Here is a 17145-nt window from a genome sequence, read left to right as displayed (position 1 = left end):
TATATGATTAAGACGTAGTACTGCTCTTTGAGAAGGTAGTCAGCCTCCCTCCTAACTCTGACACAGAAAATGATTTTATCATTTCTACTCAAAAGCTCAATCTACGTACTTGCGGGGAAAGTGTGAAAGAGGCAAAAGTTTATGATACATCCGCTATACAAGAAAAAGAAACAAGCGCCGTGGTATCCAACCACTGTCAGGTTTTGAAACAAGAATGCAAAAGTATGCCACCGATCCAGACTCCGCGACGGCAAATCGTGTATCCAACAATGCACGTCAGCATTGGTTATTGAGAGCGTATTCCCATATTTGAATGTCTTGCCCACTTCTCAAGTTGCTTGAAATAAGGCTGTTGCGGAAGGATGAAGCGATGCATGCTATCGAAGAAAATGACGAAAAGCGAGGAGTCTATTTTCCTTGCCGTTGCTTGTGCTTGGGGTTCTTCGAGCTGTAAGGAAATAAAAAATTAGAATCCAATGATTTCAAGCATGGCCTTCATTGACCCGGGGTAACCAGAACTCACCAAATAATGTAGACACGGCCCTTGCGGTGAACGGGCTATTCAGCAGTCAGCACCTCCAAATTCATAACTTCCACTTATTCCAATATATCCATATTGGCTATGCCATATCATACCTTGCAGCCATCACACAGTCTCTTGACAGAAGAGCGAGTCTTCATTCCCCGAACCTGCTCAACCTGTCTTGCGGACGCATTGACGATCGCAACAGCGTTGCCGGACTTTGCTTGTCCACGGAGTCTCGTCAAGCTGTTGCGAATCATGTGCGAGAAAGGTCGTAATGTGACCGCCCGGGTGTTCACAGAGGGGAGGAACTGGCGGAGAGCCCCGGAGGAGGCACCGAAGACGGCGCGGAGGGAGAACATGACGGCGGGTTTCGGTTTCGGGATATCTCCAAGGACGGTGATCGATTGAACGCTGTGCCTCAAGTTGTATCCTATTAAGAACAAGAGGTATCAAGGCGCGGGTGCGAGGCTGATGTTTGGCTCCGAAGGTTCTCTGGTGCAATCGCAAATGTTGGCCGGAGGTTCTGTATCGCCGATCGGCCGAGGGGTTGGCTGCCGTGATTGGTCGGCTTGGCAGTACAAGTATATCGAGGGCAGTGAAAACGAAGGATAATAGAAACACATCGATGGATGGATTGATTTGATGGCTATTTAAAGTGATGGATAATCACTTTTTACATCAAAGCAGGCCGGGAAACCTCTTATCTACATGCATCGGGTGGACTGCAAGGACTAGATCTGCGAGACAACAATGAAGATGAAGTGAGACTATGTGAATGCTGGACATCAAGTGGAGAAATATGTAAATGTTTGAAAATTTGCCACTAGTAGAAAATCCTAGACGCAGCTATGTGACCTAATGATACAGGAGGTCTATCAAGGTGAACCAAACGCCAAACTGAACACAAACCAGGCCTGGACCTTAAACCGCTTAAATCAATAAAGCTATGAATAATGCATCTTCTCGTTACCCATATCCTCAAATTAAGTTTATTCGGAACGCAAAAAGGTCTTGTAAGTGGGTGAATCAGTGTGCTCACTGAAAGGATAGCCCAAATCCTGAAGGAATGCCTCCAGATCCTCCTTCTCAGGCGATGGACACTGGATACCAGCGAGAACCTTGCCAACATCACCGCCGTAGTTACGGTAGTGGAACAGAGAAATATTTTGTTCAGGACGGAGGGTGGTGAGGAACTTGGCGAGAGCACCTGGACGCTCGGGGAACTCGAACATGAAGATGCGCTCATCGGCCACCTCGCAGCGGCCACCGACGAGGAAGCGCAGATGGCGCTTGGCGAGTTCATCATCACTCAAATCACGGCAGTCCATACCTCCCTGCTCCAGTTGTGTCATGATTTTGGCCAGATCTTCGCGACCGGTAGAGGCAGATAGCGAGATACCCATCAGCACATCAGCGGATTCTTCGCGGGCATAGCGGTAGTTGAAAGCAGTAACAGCGTGGGGAAGAACAATCTCAACGAGCTTGGCAAAGGCGCCGGGCTTCTCGGGAATCTTAACGCTCAGAAGAGCCTCCTTCTTCTCACCAAGAGCAGCGCGCTCAGCAACAAAGCGCAGACGGTCGAAATCCATGTTCGCACCGGAGGTAATGGCAATCAGCTCGCGATTGACGTCGGCGCTGGGGTTCCTGGCGATGTATTTCTTAAGACCGGCAAGAGCGAGAGCACCGGCGGGCTCGACGATGGAACGGGTATCCTCGAAGGCGTCCTTAATGGCTGCACAGGTCTCGTCGGTGCTCACCTGGATGATATCGTCGATCACCTCGCGGCTGAGACGCCAAGTCTCCTCGCCAACGGACTTGACTGCTGCACCATCTGCAAAGAGGCCGACCTCCTTGAGGAAGACTCGGTTACCAGTATCGAGGGACTGAGCCATGGCATTGGCATCGTAAGCCTCAACACCGATGACCTTCACCTGGGGTGCGATGCGCTTGAGGTAAACACCGATGCCGGCAATCAGACCACCTCCACCAACAGCACAGAATACTGCTTCCAGCTTGTCCAGGTTTGCTTGGCGCAAAAGCTCCATACCAATGGTACCTTGACCAGCAATGACATAGGGATCATCGAATGGAGGAATGTTGGTCAACCCATGCTGCTTCTCCAATTTGTGGGCTTCATCCTTAGCGGCATCGAAATCCATTCCGTGCAGAACAACACTTCCTCCCAACCGAGCAACATTCAGATGCTTAATGGCGGGGGTGCCAGAGGGCATAACGATAGTAGCGGGGATCTTCAGCTTGCGAGCAGAAAAGGCAACACCCTGCGCATGATTGCCTATAGTGAGTTAGAAAACAGCACTGTGCACTAGGTTAACTACCGGCGATGCGCTCACCCGCAGAGCAAGCAATGACACCCTTCCACCGCTGTTCATTGTTCAGATGAGCCATCTTGTTGTAGGCGCCACGGAGCTTGAAACTAAACACGGGCAGCAAGTCCTCGCGCTTGAGAAGAACTCGGGTCTCCAACCGGTTGCTCAGGTTGACCGCATGGGTCAGAGGACTCTCTTCAATAACATCGTAAACTCTTGAGGTCAAAATCAACCGGAGATACTAGAATGGCGGGGCAAAATGTTAGAATTTTAATCTCAGAGATGAATACAAGGATGGTATTACATCCGGATAGCCATTGGGAAGCAGGAAAGCTTCGGGAATGCCCCAATTAGGAGGCAAGCCAGGAGTACGTTGCTCGCGCTCAGAGGGCGGCGTCGGAGTGGCGGTATACTCAGTCAACGCGAACCCACTGATCTTCGAGGTGACGGGCGTCACCACGCCGTTGGTTGGAGTTTCGTCGGACATCGTGACCTCGAGATAAGATCAATCACAATGATGATCAATACAATCTGAAAGCTGATGGGAAATTATCGACTATGACTCTTTTTTTCTTGCGGAGGCGGGACCGATGATCGGAGGGCCTTATGTCATCAACCCTCAGTGCGAGCCCTAAACAGAGCCTAATCTGGAAACCAGCGTGGGAAAATAGTGTAAAAGATAAATGAGATCAGATGAAAGTATCAGAGAAATCTTTCCTGGGCAAATATCAAGCTTTCTAATTGTCTGATCGTTCGAGGGCAGCCTCGTGGATGAAAGAAGGGAACGTGGGGAACGATCTAAACGAGGTTAAATACAATCTTGTAGATAGCGGTCAGTCGTGGAGCGTTGATTATACAGGTCCTTGCTTGTTGCTACGTTTGTAGTCTCACACAGCCAGTTATGGAGTAGCAATAGTCCAAGCTACATTAGATTCGACCAGAAACCCCCATAACAGTGTGTTGGCGTAAGTAGTAGTTAGATGCAGGACCCCCCCCCGCTTCAAGGCCGGGCCAGATAGTTACATAATGCTTGAAAACTTGGCGTCATACCACAGCCTTCGAGCTTGACCCTGTGCAATCTTGGGAGTCTAATTCAACCTCGAAATCACCAACTCTCCACGCTTCACTTGATCGTGATAATTCACACCGCCAATCTCAAGGGTTGACCAAATATCCTCGACCTCGAAAACTCCGCATCCCGTGAACGCGATTGAACTCCGCACGACCAAAGCTAAACCAAAGTCGATATACCCCAACCATCTTCATCATGGAGCGCGAACCTGTCCCATCGTCTTTTGACGACAACCCGTATGTGGAATAATATCCGCGCACTCCGCAAGCCGCACACACAAATGTCACGGAGAAGTGAAGGGAGAGGACCGCCTGCTAACACTCGGCCTCCGATAGTCAATTCACAGAAGAGACCGGAACTCAAAAATTCACCCGACGTCTGAAGGAAGAGCCGCTTGTTCCCCTCGGTATGGACTTCTCCCCAGCACAGGCCACACCATCTACCAGCTTTCCCTCCCCTTCGACTGAAACTAATACATAACCCAGGATGCGCCGCAACATGTTACGCCCTCTACCGCGCCTACCGGTCAATGAAATCCGGCGACTCAGTCGAAATGAACCGAATGTTCCGAGCCCGTATCTACGCACAAGCCTTCACACTCGTCGCCCTCGTTGCCGGTGGAATGTACTTCAAGACAGAGCGACAGCAGCGCCGGGAATTCGACCAGGCTGTGGAGATTCGCAAGAAGCAAGAAAAGCGTGACGCTTGGTTGCGCGAGCTGGAGATTCGTGACAAGGAAGATCGCGAATGGAGGGAGCGTCACGCTGCTATTGAAGCTGCTGCCAAGGAGGTCGGCAACAAGCCCGCGCCACCGCGCAGTGAGCCTGGTGCGGCACAGTCGGCGATTGAGTCGGCTGATGAGAAGTCTATTGGCGTTATGGATGCTGTGAAGGCGCTTATGTCACGAAACTGATCGAAACTGATTGGAATGGGATCTGTAAGATAGGATAGATTATATTTTTCTTCTCTTGTTTTTTTCTTGTACATATGCATCGAAATTCTCCAATCGTTTGTGCATCTTCAACTGATGGATTTGGCTTATACTCATAGAATGCATAAGACGGAAGTCCAACGTACGATGTGCTCACCCGGGTGTTATATCTATGCTGTGGTGTATACGTCCGATCCGAGGATCGCCATGCCGAGGTAGCAACTTGCCACAATTGATCCACGCCAGACAAGCTTGACCAAGGGTACTAGCAAACAAGGTATGTACATCACCATCCTTGGCAGTATCCTGGACCGATTCCCGAACAAGCAGCCGAAGGTACTTCCTTGGCCGAGGCATTCATGTGAGATCGACAAGGCCAGCGCTGTGAGGTACCCTGACATCTGATGCTTCATTCCGGAAAAAGAATGGCGTGTAGTGAGTTTGGCTTCATTCTGGCACCTTTTAGTCTCCAAGAGTAAGGAGTAGATACATTTGTTCAACATTGAACACCGATGTTGTCAAGTGTATATCCGAAAAGATGTCTCGTAGCGGGGAAGTCGGACTACAACAAACACCAAAACCCTAATTCGGAAAGCCTCAAGGTCTATCACAAAGATACTGCGTCAAATATTTCAGTCTCTACTCCTAAACTCTGTCCCTAGTCTCCGCCCATCCTCGGGTCTAACTCTTGCCAATCTGCATATCTCTTTCCGAATCATAATATCATGACGTGTAGGGCAGAAGATGGGCGCTTCTCAAGAGTATAAAGTCCCATAGCAATATCTTATGGCTCTAATTCTTCTGGTTTTCTAATACTTTCCTCCATCCACCTTTCAAAAGCACTCAATACCCACTTCCATACCCCAGACTATACCCCGTATCCCAGACTATACCAAGAGAACGAAAGTCCACACACCATGCTCTCCTGGATCTACCCCCTGCGCGTCTTGCAGGCCATCCTGGCCCTGGCCACAATCGGTCTAGCGGCATATGGCATGTCTCCCATACTCAATCCAGAAACGCAAAAGTACTAACCGAATGTAGAAGTTGCATCTCTGTACGACGAATGGTCCTACTCCAATGTCATCTACTACATGCTCTTCAACGGCTGCTGGACAACAGCCATTGCAGTCCCCTACCTCGGCCTAGCACCACTAGCCTTCCCCCGATTCTCCCATGAAGTCGCCATCCCCCTCGTGGAACTCCTCACCTGCGGCCTCTGGTTCACCGGCTGGATTGCACTAGCTGCCATGATCCCCTCGCCCAGTGCATGTAGCTACGCCAGCTGCCATGCTCTCCAGGCATTGATTGTTGTCAGTGCCGTGCAATGGTAAGCATCCCGAGACATGAATATAGTACTCGGTTTCTGACCATGACAACAGGGCTACCTTCGTTGTCACAAACTACTTTGCCCTGACGGATTTGAAGAACTCTCGTCGCAACTCAAAGAGAAACCTCACTGACGATACCTCGGAGATGGCTACTGCCGACAATAATGCCAACAATAATGCCAACACCACTACCAACCCTGAGTCCGCTGTCTAAACGGTGATCCATGCCTGTGGATATATGTTTATGAACCAACGATGCTTGCAAGCATACCTGCAAGCCATGATATGTTGAGCCTGGATGAATGCGATACACCTCCCACCCTTCCGGGTCTATTTGATGAAACATATACGCCCTACCATTGTTTATACGCAAAGCATGCGCATGCCGGAAATTCATCTCCGTCGCAAAATCCGTCTAATGCTAATACGATAATCCCTTATTCTCTTATAAGTCCAATTCCAAAAGCAACAATACCAAACTCAAACAAAATCATTAAATAGAGATGTAATCTAGTAATAAAATGGGTTCATAGATATCCAAATACAAATCCAGACAAAGTAAAACAGCACTTTATCCCAGATCCATTCCATCCACCTGATGTACCGATTTCATCGGTCCTATCAGACCACCCTGCTGCGCTTGTTCGTGGAACCGGAGGACCTCGCCGTACCTATGCATTTTGATTGGAACAATGGTCGCAGACATGGATGCCGTTAGCACTTACATGATTGTCTTCCACATGTCAGCTGGGAGGTTTGCTTCGAGGAAGGCCCAATCGAATGTTTCTGCTGCGACTGGTTCGTCGGTGGGGTCGTGGTATGGGGCGAGGTAGGGTGATGAGAGGGTTTCTGTTGCGGTGAGGCGGACTTGGGGGTCGAATTCGAGCATCTTGTCGATTAGGTTCGTTGCTGGTGGTGTCAATATTCTATTCTCCCTCTTTTGAGAGATATGTTACTGGATTGGAATGGTGGAACAGAACATACCATCTGCATTTGCTCTGGGGATCACTTGGGACATGGGCTTGCGGTCCCGTTTTGGGAGGGATTTGATGAAATTCAATGTCTTGAATGAATCAGCATCGAAGTTCCACGAGAAATGGACATTGAAATCAGCGTATTCTGAGATACTCACGTTTTCACTCGTGATATTCGAAATCACTTCTTCCGGAGGATTCCCCAATAAATCGGCAATCACACAGAACTGGTTGATATGGTTCTTCCCTGGGAACAAAGGCTCACCGAGAAGTAATTCCGCAAAGATACACCCCGCACTCCAGATATCGACTTTCTCGGTATATTTTCGCCAAGTGAGCATGATCTCCGGGGCACGGTAGTACCTCGTCGAGACATAGCCCGTCATATGTAATTCCTGGACCCGGGCAAGCCCAAAGTCGCATATTTTCAAATCGCAATTCTCATTGACGAGGATATTGCTCGGTTTCAGATCTCGGTGTATAACACCGGCCGAATGCAGATATTTCAGGCCACGCTGATGTGCATTAGAAGATCGTGTTTTGTTGCGCTGGTATGTACGGCACGAACCATTATTTGGTACATGAAGTATTGGGCGAACTGGTCTTCGACCTTTTTCGCTTTGAGGATTGTGTTTAGGTCGGTGGCCATCAGTTCGGTCACGAGGTATCTGAGGGTGTTAGTATGTTTCTTGGAGTGAGAGTCGAGTTTGTGTACATGTCTTCGGAGGGAGAGATGAATATGTCGGTTAGGTTGATGATCTGGGGGCTTGTTAGACTGTTCCTTTGGGCTTGTTTCTTGCGATACGCACATTTTCGTGTCGCAGTTGTCGTAGCAATTTGATTTCTCGGAACATGTGTCTTGCAATGGTCTCTGTCTTGAATGGGTCGGCAAGCTTCTTCACGGCAACGGTCTGATGGCAAAGCTGGTCCCTGGCGGAGCTGTATGGAGGGTGAGAGATGTTAGTTTCCACTTCGTGTGGATTGCGCACGACAGGGAGCAATACCAGACGAGTCCTGATACTCCTAGGCCCACAGGCCGCCAATCAGTATACCTGGAATGGTATAGTCTTAGCATACTAGCACGGATGGGTGATTACAGGCTGTTCTAACCGGTCCGTGGTCTCGAAGATAGTGCCCATTACTGATTTCTGAGAGAAGTTCGCCAGTTGCTCCCCGTAGGGTGGCGTACGTAGCTGCGAGGCCGGCATCATCGAGACAATAGGATTCAAGTAAATAACGGAATGCTATAATACAAAGTACAATCAGCTTTTAGATTCCAACTTGAGTTCAACAAAATTCAGGCAATATTCACAAGAACAGAAGAGAAGGAACAGCGCGACGCTCAGGTATACACTCCACGCGTGGGGTGCTTGGCGGGTTGACGGTGACATCAGAGGCTTTGTGGATCGAAACACGGCCGTTTTACGTGTACAGTGTCCGCAGTGGACATGGCAATAAGCCGATGAGCTGATCCTTTTTTTGCCCCTCGATCAAGTGTGAAATGTCCCTTTGCCTGTCAAGTCCTGCAGGGCTGTTTCGAGGCTTGCAGGCTTTCGCAGCATTCGAGCCTCTAGCTACTTGTCACATTAGTGGCACACGCCTCGGCGTCATGGGAATATTCCTCCGATCCCTGAGATCATGTCCTGGGATGGGTTGACTCAACTGCGCCGTGCGCAGGTGGAAAAGGATATCGGCAAGTGATGGTTTGATTCATAGATTCGTATATATTCGTCAACGAGCAGATCGATCCACAGATCGGGTTTTGGTGAAAGAGCCTCTCTGAAGCTAAAAAAAAAATAATTATTATACATATGCCCAGCGCTAATGAACGTCAAAAACAGCCTTTCTCACGGATACTCAAGGATACAGATTGTCGGCGATGTAGTTCTCAAAGAGCGACTCGGTAAATCCAGTTGGCTCGTAAGGAACGAGATCATTCGCGGCCTTGGGCAACACCGTCCAATCACTGCCAGTGTTTGCGCCCGGTCCGATTATATTGGTCTCGTCTGCGACCGACTCATCCGACCACGTCCCACTCGAGAATGTCGGCGACGAGCCCGTGTTCAGGTCGGGTTGGCAATCCAGGACGGTTTGGGTCATTTTGGCGAGTTGGAGGTTGATTTGGTGGTCCTCACACTCGGCGTGCTGGAAGATGATGTTCTTCAGATCCCAGACTTCTTCGCGGAGACAGTTCAACTGGGCGAGCAGGAGGTCTTTCTTTTCGGCTTCATCGCTCAGGCGACGCTCGATTTGCTTGTGTTCGCGCTTCTTTCGCTCGCGGCATTTGTTGGCGGCGATGCGGTTGCGTTCGAGGTGCTTGGCCCGCTTGGGGCTGATGGGGTGGGAGGATTGGTGGGATCCGGATTTCATCTTTATTGGATCTTTTTTGGTTCACGCTATCCTAGTGTGGAGGCCGAGGTGGAGGTGGTGGAGGAGAGGATGTGGAAGGCTTTCGGATACAACGAGAATGGGATTATTTTAACTAAAACGCCCAAACATCTAGAATGTTTCCAAACAATTCCTCCCCCGCAATGCCCTATATAAACGCGAGTCTGGACCCAAATCCATGACGTGTTGTCTCAAAGGAACCTTGGCCAGGATGAAAGCAAGCTTGCAAGCTTCGAGACTGCAACCTGGCAGCCGCTTCCGGTTTGTGCCATCCAATCATCACCAAACAAGGAACCTTCACCCACAAGGGGATTCAACGAAGTGCCAAACAGAAAACAGGAATCAAACGCGGAATTTAAAGTCAGACAAGAAATGTACAGTGGCGAACGCTAGTGCGATGGGCCCAGTTGTTCGGGATTTCAGGATCCTGCAGGCTATTTGAACCTGGAGTTGGAGTCAGTGACATCATATTATTCTTCGATCGAATACAAGTAAAGAATGATCTGGATCTTTCGCATTTGGGCGATCGGGGCCATCGGGCATCTGCGAAGAATGGAAAAGAATTACAGTAAGTAGTAAGTATAGTGGAAAGTAAACATGTATAATACTCCGTACAAATCGATCAAACATCGGAGCCACTCTTGTCACTCTTCTGCTCATAAACCATCAGAGATTCAGACAGGCTTCTGAGTGCATGTCTTGACATGGAGAGGCTCGAGTAATCCTAAGAAGTTGCTCCTCCACCCCCACCACTCGTTCAAGGAGCTCGACGTCCCCCTAGCCCCCGCTAATGGAGTTCGCTTCGAAGACCATGAAAGCGAGTTTATCCCTAGCAAGGAATTCGACTGTCGATGGTATATTCTGCTCGAGCACATTCGCCGCTGTGACAGCCTGTCCATCAGCATCCCTAGATTGCTTTGGCAATACCCGTTGACGATTGTCATGGTCTTTGTGAGGTTTCACATTCACAGACAAGATATCCTCTAATGGCGCAGTTGCGGCCCGTCGAAAAAGGCATCTTCCCTCCGTAGGATCGTCTGGTGTGTTGTGATGATGCTGGGTATGCTGAACAGCTCGACAACTTGGTAATCTCAGACATATGCGCCCATGCGCACCGCCTAGGTCAGATTCTCCATCTAGTCGGAAAATATAGCCTTTCGCGCGAGATGTGCTTTCATAGGCTTCACGCAACCAGCTAATGGCTTCCTGCAGTCTGCCGTCGAGGTAGAGACACCTCGCAGCTCGAATCAGCAAAAAGTATCTGGTTCGCACATCTAGCACTGACTCCGCTTGTGCGAGCTTGAAGACGTGAGGGAGATATTCCCTCCAAACCAATCTATTGTCCCAGGTTTCAGATGGAAACATCCGATTCAGATGACCGAGGACTCTTCGCTCTGTTCGTTCTAGCTCATCTTCCCCGAGCCACATCCTGATCGCCAAGTGCACAAGGTGGTGTAAATCAAATGTCATTCCATCGCGCTGGGTGACAAAATCGTAAGCCCGAAGGATGTTTATCGCGTAGTCCATCTCCTCCTCGCAACCAAGATGGGGCAGAAGCGAACGAGGTATCGCTTTTGGCTCAATACAAGCCATGAACTTGAGAATGCTGGCCGCATGTTGGTTTTGCCTTTGAATTTCACAAAATGAGACGAACCATGTGCGTCCTATGGAGTTTTCGGCGTTGTCATATCGTGCGTTGGTATCAAAGCCCCTTCCGAGAAGGCTGATTGCATCCTGGTCAGAGCGACGCAATAGTTGAAGATATCGTGTCACGGATGTTTTGTTTGTGATAATATACGCTGCTGCTTGGACGATCGCCAAAGGAAGATACGCCAACTCGCTTAGCAACTCCGACAGGCCTTCCTGTACCCGAGGTAGAAATCGCCGAAAAAGGACCACGGCTTCTTCTGGTAACATTTGTTTTAACTCAATTACATTGCTGTCCGCAAGCCGCACTCCATTTCCTTGAGATCGTGTGGTGAAGAGAGTCAGGCCGTTTTCGCTCTTCGGGAGGAAGTTAACAATACCAGGAGACTGTTGACTGGGACAGCCGAAGATGAGATCGTGGTCATCGGCATTATCGATAATCAAAAGCCATTTCCCAGCCCTTTCGTCGCTGAGATATTGCTTCAATAGAAGTTTCGCATCCTCCCCACCTTTAGATTGACCAAGATGCAGCTTCGCCGCAATCTCCACACAGGCCTGCTCATAAGTTGGAAGACTTACCGCAGGCAGCCAGACAACTGAGTACTCCGGGTAGGCCTCCTTCAACATATGAGCGAACTGCAAAACAACCTGTGTTTTCCCGACACCACCAAGACCAACTAGTGCGAGCTGATCACAGGTATTGTCAACAAAGAGGCTCTGCTCGATCGCGGCCAGTTCCTCGCTCCGACCTGTGAACCGCTTATTCTTCAAAAACGGAATGTGGTAAAAGACCTTGGACAGAGACCGCAATCCTAGCAAATTATCAGCATCAAAATCACATATCTAAGACGATGAGTTGGAATGGAGGTTGACTGACTGTGCATTTCAGATGGACCATCTCTACACCGTTGCATCTGCTCTACCACATTTTGGCTTGCAACATATACCCGCGTAGCTTGAGCGATCGTATTGACACTTTGAACCTCTGTCAGGCCAATAGCGCCAAGTCCCTGCATGACATTAAACCTGAAATAGCGACCGCTCTGATGGAGATCTGTCTTGTCGCGCCGGAACTGCTCCGCCGAATCCTCTGTTTCCATCGCGATCGCCAGCAATGTTCTGCCGTGTTGCAAGGGAGAGCTACCAAATCCCTGAAGCGAGGGCATGCCTGTCCCGATAGAGACTAAACATGCAATCTGCTCTTGAATTGGCTCAGGTCCCCATATACTTTGGGCTTCTTCCCACAGCGCCCAAATAGGGTTGTTCGAACCAGTTCCCCCTCCAACGAACTCTTCTCGAAAAAGTCCGATGGTGATAGGGCTGAAACAGGATGGTGCTGCCGACGTTGCCCGGCAGGCCTCCCATATCTTGGTGGTGTCAAGGAGATCTCTGCCACCGCGGGGCGACCGGTAACTTGTGAATCGCACACCTTTGCCAGTATTTTTCCCCTGTAGCGCAGACAAATCTATGTAATGCGTCAGTCCATAGACTCGTCGCAAAGCTCGCCGCTGCCTACACTTTGCAATTTGTATAAGGAGTATCCCGGAGCAATTCATGCGAACAATATCCTTGGTCCTTAATTATCTTCTGCACAGCAGCCTCCAGTGCTGCCGAGTCAAATCTGCCTTGGACTTTGCCTAAGAGATTTAATCGCCGTTTCTTTCGAAAGATAGAATCAATCAAAGAGATATATGTGATTATGCATTCCTCGACGGTCATTTGGAGTCGTCCTAACATGATCGCAATGATTCTGATTTGTTAGCGCATGTCCGACAACTATACCACGCTACATAGATCGATATCAACACATACCCGCCCATACCCGTTCCCCCGATCATATTGAAATAGTCACAGGGCTTTGGCGGTGACTCAGGATTGACCGTCTGCATTAACTGTTCCAATATCATGAGGGATGACAGCCCGCGGATTCCTCCACCATCCAGGGCAAGGAGTCGCAGACTTTGTTCAGGCATTGTGGTAATTCAGTATCAGTTGAATCGCAAAGTACAGTTGTAATGGCACTTTGTTCTCCCGTCATTATTCTCTGCCGAATGGGTCTGTTAAGACCAAGGACTAGATACATAAGAGAACGATGCGCTGGACGCACGTATGAGGGGCGCCCTGGGAATAGGCGCCGTCGCTGGCAGAGTGGCTTGGTATATGCACAGCGGTGGGGAAAAGACAGCACCAAGAACGGGATTGGGGCTAGATATGAAGCCTCGGGCTATCTTAGCAGTCTGAGCCCGATCCATTTAGCGCGCGCGATTTGCGTCGATGTTTTAGTATCCTGCCAAGACATAAACTAGGTCGTCATCCTAATTGTAACCAAAATTAGCCTTGTCTGCACATGTGTAGTAACTCCATCAATCATGATAACCGGTAGCAGCCAGTAAATTATACCAGGCAACTCACTAGCGTTACGACTTTACGTGAAACTGGGGGCGCAGTAGTTCAGCCACTCAACGGGGAGTTCGATTCGCCTTCTGACATTTCCGTCAACTGCGAGCTTTCCCAATCCTATAGTACACATCGCTTTGCTTGGAAATGACTCGAGTTCCGGTTATACAATTTTAGAGATACAACCAATATTTACAAAATGCAGCCTACCAACGCAGATCAACCAGCGATCTGTTCGTCGATATAGCGTCTCATAGTCTCAAATTCTGCTTTGCCGGTCTATAAGCTCGTTAGCAACCGGTACCACACTTAAATAACAGGGATTCATACCGAAAGCAAGTATCTTATGTGTTGCTGCGGAAAAAAGGTCAGCCAAACAGGTTAAATCATAACCAATAGAACCCCCAACGTCAACCTACCAAATCTGATACCCCGCGCTGGCGCTCAAACTCATCGCGCGCGTATCTGTGCAGCTCAGTCCTCGTTGATGACGGAGGAATTTCTATATTCATTAATCTCATACAAGGATCAGAAATCGGGAATGGCGAGCATACTTATTAATGCTCGTACGATCTCCCGCCATAATGATAACACCCGCTGTCTTTGGATAAACTGCACTTTCTATTAGCATATATACTCGAAACCAAGCGTCACTGAACATGTGTTTTGTTATACTAACATGGTCTAGACCGATGGCAGGCTTCTTCAGCTTGGAAGGCTGGCTGCGGGCGACCGCGGCTAGGAAATGGGGTGAGGGCCGCATTGTATCACAGAAGGTCAACGGTCTATATGAAGAGCCTTAATAGGAGATTCCAGATAACCTTTCGTCTGATGATACGTCAAGGCGTCGCTTCTCGTTGTAGGAGAAGGGATATAGAAGGCGGTGAGGTATTGGATATTTCTGCCAGAGTTGTAGTATTTTCTATGGTCAGGTGATCGCCCAAAATGGTAGGTCTACAGTATGTGCTGAACAGGATGAGGCAAAGACGCGATTGAATTGCATTCAATTCGTGCTATCTGCAATGTGATAAGACTCGAGAGCAACGTAAGGGACGGTTAGCAGTGAAAACTACTATACTATGGAACCCGAGAGGTGCAAGAAGACCATGCCAATGTAACTGTGATAAATTTGTCTAGTAAAAATGATATATCGCTTCCCAAAATGTTTTTAAATGCCCAATTTCTACTCCTGAAGAGGCTCGCCCATGCCACCGAAAGTCACACTCTTGATAGTCATGAACTCGTCAATACCATACTTGCTGCCCTCGCGACCGAAGCCACTCTGCTTGACACCACCGAATCTATGGAAAAGTTAGTGCTAAGTATGTAAATGATGGGAGCTGATGAACTTACGGAGAGGCAACATCACTGATCAAACCAGTGTTGACACCAACCATACCGACCTCCAGGGCCTCAGCAACGCGGAAGATGCGACGAACATTTCCACTGAAGAAGTAACCGGCGAGACCAACCTCAGCATGGTTAGCCAAGTCAACGACCTCCTTCTCGGTCTTAAAGGGGAAAAGACCAGCCACGGGGCCGAAAGTCTCCTCCGAAGCGAGAAGCATATCCTTGGTCATGCCAGTAAGAACAGTGGGGTGGTAGAAGTTGGGACCGAGAGCAGTAGCCTTCTGACCACCAATGACAATCTTAGCGCCCTTGGCGGCTGCGTCCTGCACATGCTGGTGGGCCTTGTTGACGGCGCGCTCGTGAATGACGGGACCGTGGGTGATGCCTTCGCCGAATCCAGCGCCCAACTTGAAGTCCTTGACCTTCTGGACAAAGCGCTTGGAGAACTCCTCATACACGCCTTCCTGGACGTAGATACGGTTGGCGCATACGCAAGTCTGGCCAGAGCTGCGGAACTTGGAGGCAATGGCACCGGCCACAGCGGCGTCGAGGTCCTCGACATCATCGAAAACAATGAACGGCGCGTTACCGCCAAGCTCCCAGGAGACCTTCTTGATTGTCGAGGCACACTGCTTTCCAAGAATGCGGCCGACATTGGTTGAGCCGGTGAATGACACCTTGCGAACCTCTGGGTGGCTAGTAAGGAGCTCGCCTACTGCAGGAGTGTTCTCGGAGGAGGTAACAAAGTTGACAACACCCTTAGGAATACCAGCGCGGTGTGCAAGCTCAGCGATAGCATTGGCTGTGAAGGGGGTCTCCTGGGGAGACTTGGCCACGACTGTGCAGCCAGCAGCAAGGGCAGGGCCAATCTTTCGCGTGATCATGGCGGCGGGGAAGTTCCATGGTGTAATCAGGCCGCACACACCAACGGGCTGCTTGAGGGTAATGACCCGGTTTCCGGGAACAGTGGAAGGGATTGTGTCACCGTATGTGCGAGGTGCCTCCTCGCTGAACCACTCGAAGAAGCTCGCGGCATAGTTCACCTCGCCCTTGGCATCGGCGAGGGGCTTTCCATTCTCCCAGGTAATCAACTTAGCCAAGTCATCTGCGTTGTCGACCATCAACTGGTACCACCGGCGAAGCATGCGTGCGCGCTCGCGTCCGAGGGTTGTGCGGAATTTGGGGAAGGCTTCGGAGGCGGCCTGGATCGCCTTCTCGACATCGGATGTATCGAGCTCGGGACATGTTCCGATCAGTTTGCCAGTGGCAGGGTCTGCAAGAGAACGCAAATTAGTAACGCTTCATACACATATCAATCGGTTTACCATTTACCGTGGACTTCAAAGGTCTTGCCGGACTGTGCGTCGACCCACTCGCCGTTAATGTATGCCTTCTCAATGAAGAGCGACTGGTCTTTTAACTGGATGTGGGGTATTAGTATAGACAGACTATCAATAGACCGTCGATCTTACCTGTGGTGCGCTGTGTGTCATACTGTAGAGTCTTTGCGCGCGAGCAGTTGGGGGAATAGAAAAGGGATATCTCTGGCGGGGTCTCAACAATTGGCGGGCAACAGGACGGATGATGCGGTCCATTATAAAGGTAGACTCGCTGAGAGGAGAGGGGTAGCAGGACAAGAAGGAAATTGAGCGGCGAATGTCGGTCTAAAATTGCGGGGAGTTGGAGAGTTGGAGACGCCCTTTATACAGGGAGCGGCAATCACAGCTAGTGGGGTATGGCGGATGTCTCGAGTTGCGGTGTCTCAATGGTGATTGCTCTTTGCGTCCGAGGAGCACCGAGGATGGAGTAGCCGATGAAGATGTGAGTAATGGTAATAGTAATAACCTTGGAAATCCGCCAGATCGAGCTCAGAAGGGAAGCTTCATGCTTAAGCGGGGAACTGCGGAGTTGATGTCATTCTTAACCAGAGCCCCCAGAGCTCACGATCGGGATACCATACCTGCTTTTTTTCTCTATTTGATCACTTCCAGGGACAAAGAGAGTATCACTCTTGAATTATTGCCCAAATAGATCGATTGAAATAAAGATTGCCTTTGTACTGGACTGCATCATTTCCACAGAATCGTAATTTTGGTAACATTGTGACAGATATTATTGTATTCGGCGTTGCTGGCCAATAGGACACCTGTTTGTTTACATTTCGGTAATTTCAATCAATCGGCATAAACATCCAACATTCAG

General features: G+C 49.5%; 9 protein-coding genes across 9 annotated transcripts; 2 read left to right on the top strand and 7 right to left on the bottom strand.

The window, feature by feature from the left end:
- Positions 1–408: 408 nt before the first annotated feature.
- Positions 409–885, bottom strand: N7457_003287 (50S ribosomal protein L36; the record flags this gene model as incomplete). Its single annotated transcript, XM_057174332.1, has 3 exons — positions 409–448; positions 524–558; positions 637–885. The coding sequence occupies 3 exons, from the start codon at positions 883–885 to the stop codon at positions 409–411; spliced, it is 324 nt and encodes a 107-aa protein (XP_057034483.1).
- A 630-nt stretch (positions 886–1515) lies between these two features.
- Positions 1516–3340, bottom strand: N7457_003286 (threonine dehydratase, biosynthetic; the record flags this gene model as incomplete). Its single annotated transcript, XM_057174331.1, has 3 exons — positions 1516–2819; positions 2878–3094; positions 3158–3340. 3 exons carry the CDS (start codon positions 3338–3340, stop codon positions 1516–1518), a joined length of 1704 nt encoding a protein of 567 aa, XP_057034482.1.
- Positions 3341–4120: 780 nt separating this feature from the next.
- Positions 4121–4838, top strand: rcf1 (respiratory supercomplex assembly factor RCF1; the record flags this gene model as incomplete). Its single annotated transcript, XM_057174330.1, has 3 exons — positions 4121–4161; positions 4261–4331; positions 4411–4838. 3 exons carry the CDS (start codon positions 4121–4123, stop codon positions 4836–4838), a joined length of 540 nt encoding a protein of 179 aa, XP_057034481.1.
- Positions 4839–5773: 935 nt separating this feature from the next.
- N7457_003284 (MARVEL domain-containing protein) lies at positions 5774–6401 on the top strand (the record flags this gene model as incomplete). Its single annotated transcript, XM_057174329.1, has 3 exons — positions 5774–5849; positions 5901–6186; positions 6239–6401. 3 exons carry the CDS (start codon positions 5774–5776, stop codon positions 6399–6401), a joined length of 525 nt encoding a protein of 174 aa, XP_057034480.1.
- Positions 6402–6758: 357 nt separating this feature from the next.
- On the bottom strand, positions 6759–8372 carry N7457_003283 (uncharacterized protein; the record flags this gene model as incomplete). Its single annotated transcript, XM_057174328.1, has 8 exons — positions 6759–6858; positions 6913–7096; positions 7172–7676; positions 7730–7829; positions 7877–7920; positions 7971–8100; positions 8166–8213; positions 8272–8372. 8 exons carry the CDS (start codon positions 8370–8372, stop codon positions 6759–6761), a joined length of 1212 nt encoding a protein of 403 aa, XP_057034479.1.
- Positions 8373–9018: 646 nt separating this feature from the next.
- Positions 9019–9531, bottom strand: N7457_003282 (bZIP transcription factor; the record flags this gene model as incomplete). The annotated part of the gene is made up of 1 exon (XM_057174327.1): positions 9019–9531. One exon carries the CDS (start codon positions 9529–9531, stop codon positions 9019–9021), a length of 513 nt encoding a protein of 170 aa, XP_057034478.1.
- A 795-nt stretch (positions 9532–10326) lies between these two features.
- Positions 10327–13169, bottom strand: N7457_003281 (uncharacterized protein; the record flags this gene model as incomplete). The annotated part of the gene is made up of 4 exons (XM_057174326.1): positions 10327–12008; positions 12074–12644; positions 12715–12946; positions 13009–13169. The coding sequence occupies 4 exons, from the start codon at positions 13167–13169 to the stop codon at positions 10327–10329; spliced, it is 2646 nt and encodes an 881-aa protein (XP_057034477.1).
- A 643-nt stretch (positions 13170–13812) lies between these two features.
- On the bottom strand, positions 13813–14356 carry N7457_003280 (LYR motif-containing protein 2; the record flags this gene model as incomplete). The annotated part of the gene is made up of 5 exons (XM_057174325.1): positions 13813–13872; positions 13924–13947; positions 14013–14095; positions 14148–14205; positions 14273–14356. 5 exons carry the CDS (start codon positions 14354–14356, stop codon positions 13813–13815), a joined length of 309 nt encoding a protein of 102 aa, XP_057034476.1.
- A 420-nt stretch (positions 14357–14776) lies between these two features.
- Positions 14777–16538, bottom strand: N7457_003279 (NAD-dependent succinate-semialdehyde dehydrogenase; the record flags this gene model as incomplete). The annotated part of the gene is made up of 4 exons (XM_057174324.1): positions 14777–14894; positions 14947–16216; positions 16276–16363; positions 16416–16538. 4 exons carry the CDS (start codon positions 16536–16538, stop codon positions 14777–14779), a joined length of 1599 nt encoding a protein of 532 aa, XP_057034475.1.
- Positions 16539–17145: the final 607 nt, after the last annotated feature.

This window comes from Penicillium paradoxum (assembly GCF_028828445.1).
Source record: "Penicillium paradoxum strain IBT 22861 chromosome Unknown utg000003l_segment0_segment0, whole genome shotgun sequence".
Taxonomy (NCBI): domain Eukaryota; kingdom Fungi; phylum Ascomycota; class Eurotiomycetes; order Eurotiales; family Aspergillaceae; genus Penicillium; species Penicillium paradoxum.
Note: the sequence above shows the minus strand (reverse complement) of the source record. Positions and strands in the feature narration are given on the sequence as shown.